Source organism: Morus notabilis, unplaced genomic scaffold (genome assembly GCF_000414095.1).
Source record: "Morus notabilis unplaced genomic scaffold, ASM41409v2 C11372566, whole genome shotgun sequence".
NCBI lineage: Eukaryota > Viridiplantae > Streptophyta > Magnoliopsida > Rosales > Moraceae > Morus > Morus notabilis.
The window spans coordinates 1-1,089 of record NW_010386333.1 but is presented as its reverse complement, the minus strand read 5'-3'; the positions used below and the strand labels follow the sequence as shown (position 1 = coordinate 1,089).

Here is a 1,089-nt window from a genome sequence, read left to right as displayed (position 1 = left end):
CAGTGAAGTTGTTATTAATCAGGTGTTGGTCTTATTGTTCACCTACTATTTGCAGGCGACAAAAGCAAGAGAAAGCTAAACTGGATGCCAAAGTTAAAGAAGTACAGAAGCGCATTAATGACAATGCCCGTAAACGTACTGACGTTATGGAGAAGGCAGAACATTTGGTATGCTTGATTGTTGTTTTTTCCTCGTGCTTTTAGGTTTCTTTTTAATTTTAATGCAAGGACCTGCAGAGAATGTTTGTCCTCTAATTTTCCTCTACATATTTGTAGGGGGTGTTAGTTCAAGGAAAATACAAAGAAATGGAAGACTTGAACAGACAAGAAGAATCTCGGAAAATAAGAATCTCAAAAGCCAAAGAAGATCTTGCTGCTGCTGTTCTAGATCTTGAAAATCTGCCTCCCTATGAACCTCCTAGGAGTGAAATGGTAAGTCGTGTACAAACGGACAAAATATCATAATTTATCAAAAGATGGAAGTGGTGCTTTTCATGAACCACGTTCAATAAATATCAAGCGCCATGTGTTTTCTTTCATGAAAAAGTGTTCAGTCCTAGTATTTCATGTATAATCGACATTGCTTTTTGTGCATAAATAATGCTATTCAACATTTTACATCTGATATAACATATGTCCAGGCAAAACAGCGTAATTATCTCTGCATAATTGTTTGATACTGCTTCAATTTGTTTTATTCTATGTTTATCTTTCTATTAATTAACAACTTTAACTGACTATTGAATCGACACCTTTACTTCTGCTAATTAACTTTTTCTTACCAGGAAAGATTACGTAATGAAATTCTGGAGCAAGAAGTTTCTGTCCGTCGAAATAGGGATCTAAAATCAGAGAAGGAAAATGACTTAGTGCAGAAAAAGGTGGCACTAAGACAGTGCACGGACAGGTTAAGTTAAAGGTCAACTGTTGTCATACGCCCTTAAATCATATTTCTTCTTGTTTATTTGTTGCACCCTTTGCAGGTTGAGGGACATGGAGAGTAGAAATACTAAACTTTTGCAAGCACTTAAAAGTTCTGGAGCTACGAGAATATTTGAAGCTTATAACTGGGTGCAAGCACATCGCGACG

The 1,089-nt window shown here is 36.3% G+C and overlaps 1 protein-coding gene across 1 annotated transcript; it reads left to right on the top strand.

The window, feature by feature from the left end:
• Positions 1-55: 55 nt before the first annotated feature.
• LOC112095041 (structural maintenance of chromosomes protein 5-like) lies at positions 56-1,083 on the top strand (the record flags this gene model as incomplete). Its single annotated transcript, XM_024176723.1, has 4 exons — positions 56-167; positions 276-431; positions 785-906; positions 983-1,083. Coding segments are annotated over 4 exons (491 nt in total), but the record flags the coding sequence as incomplete, so codon positions are not given.
• Positions 1,084-1,089: the final 6 nt, after the last annotated feature.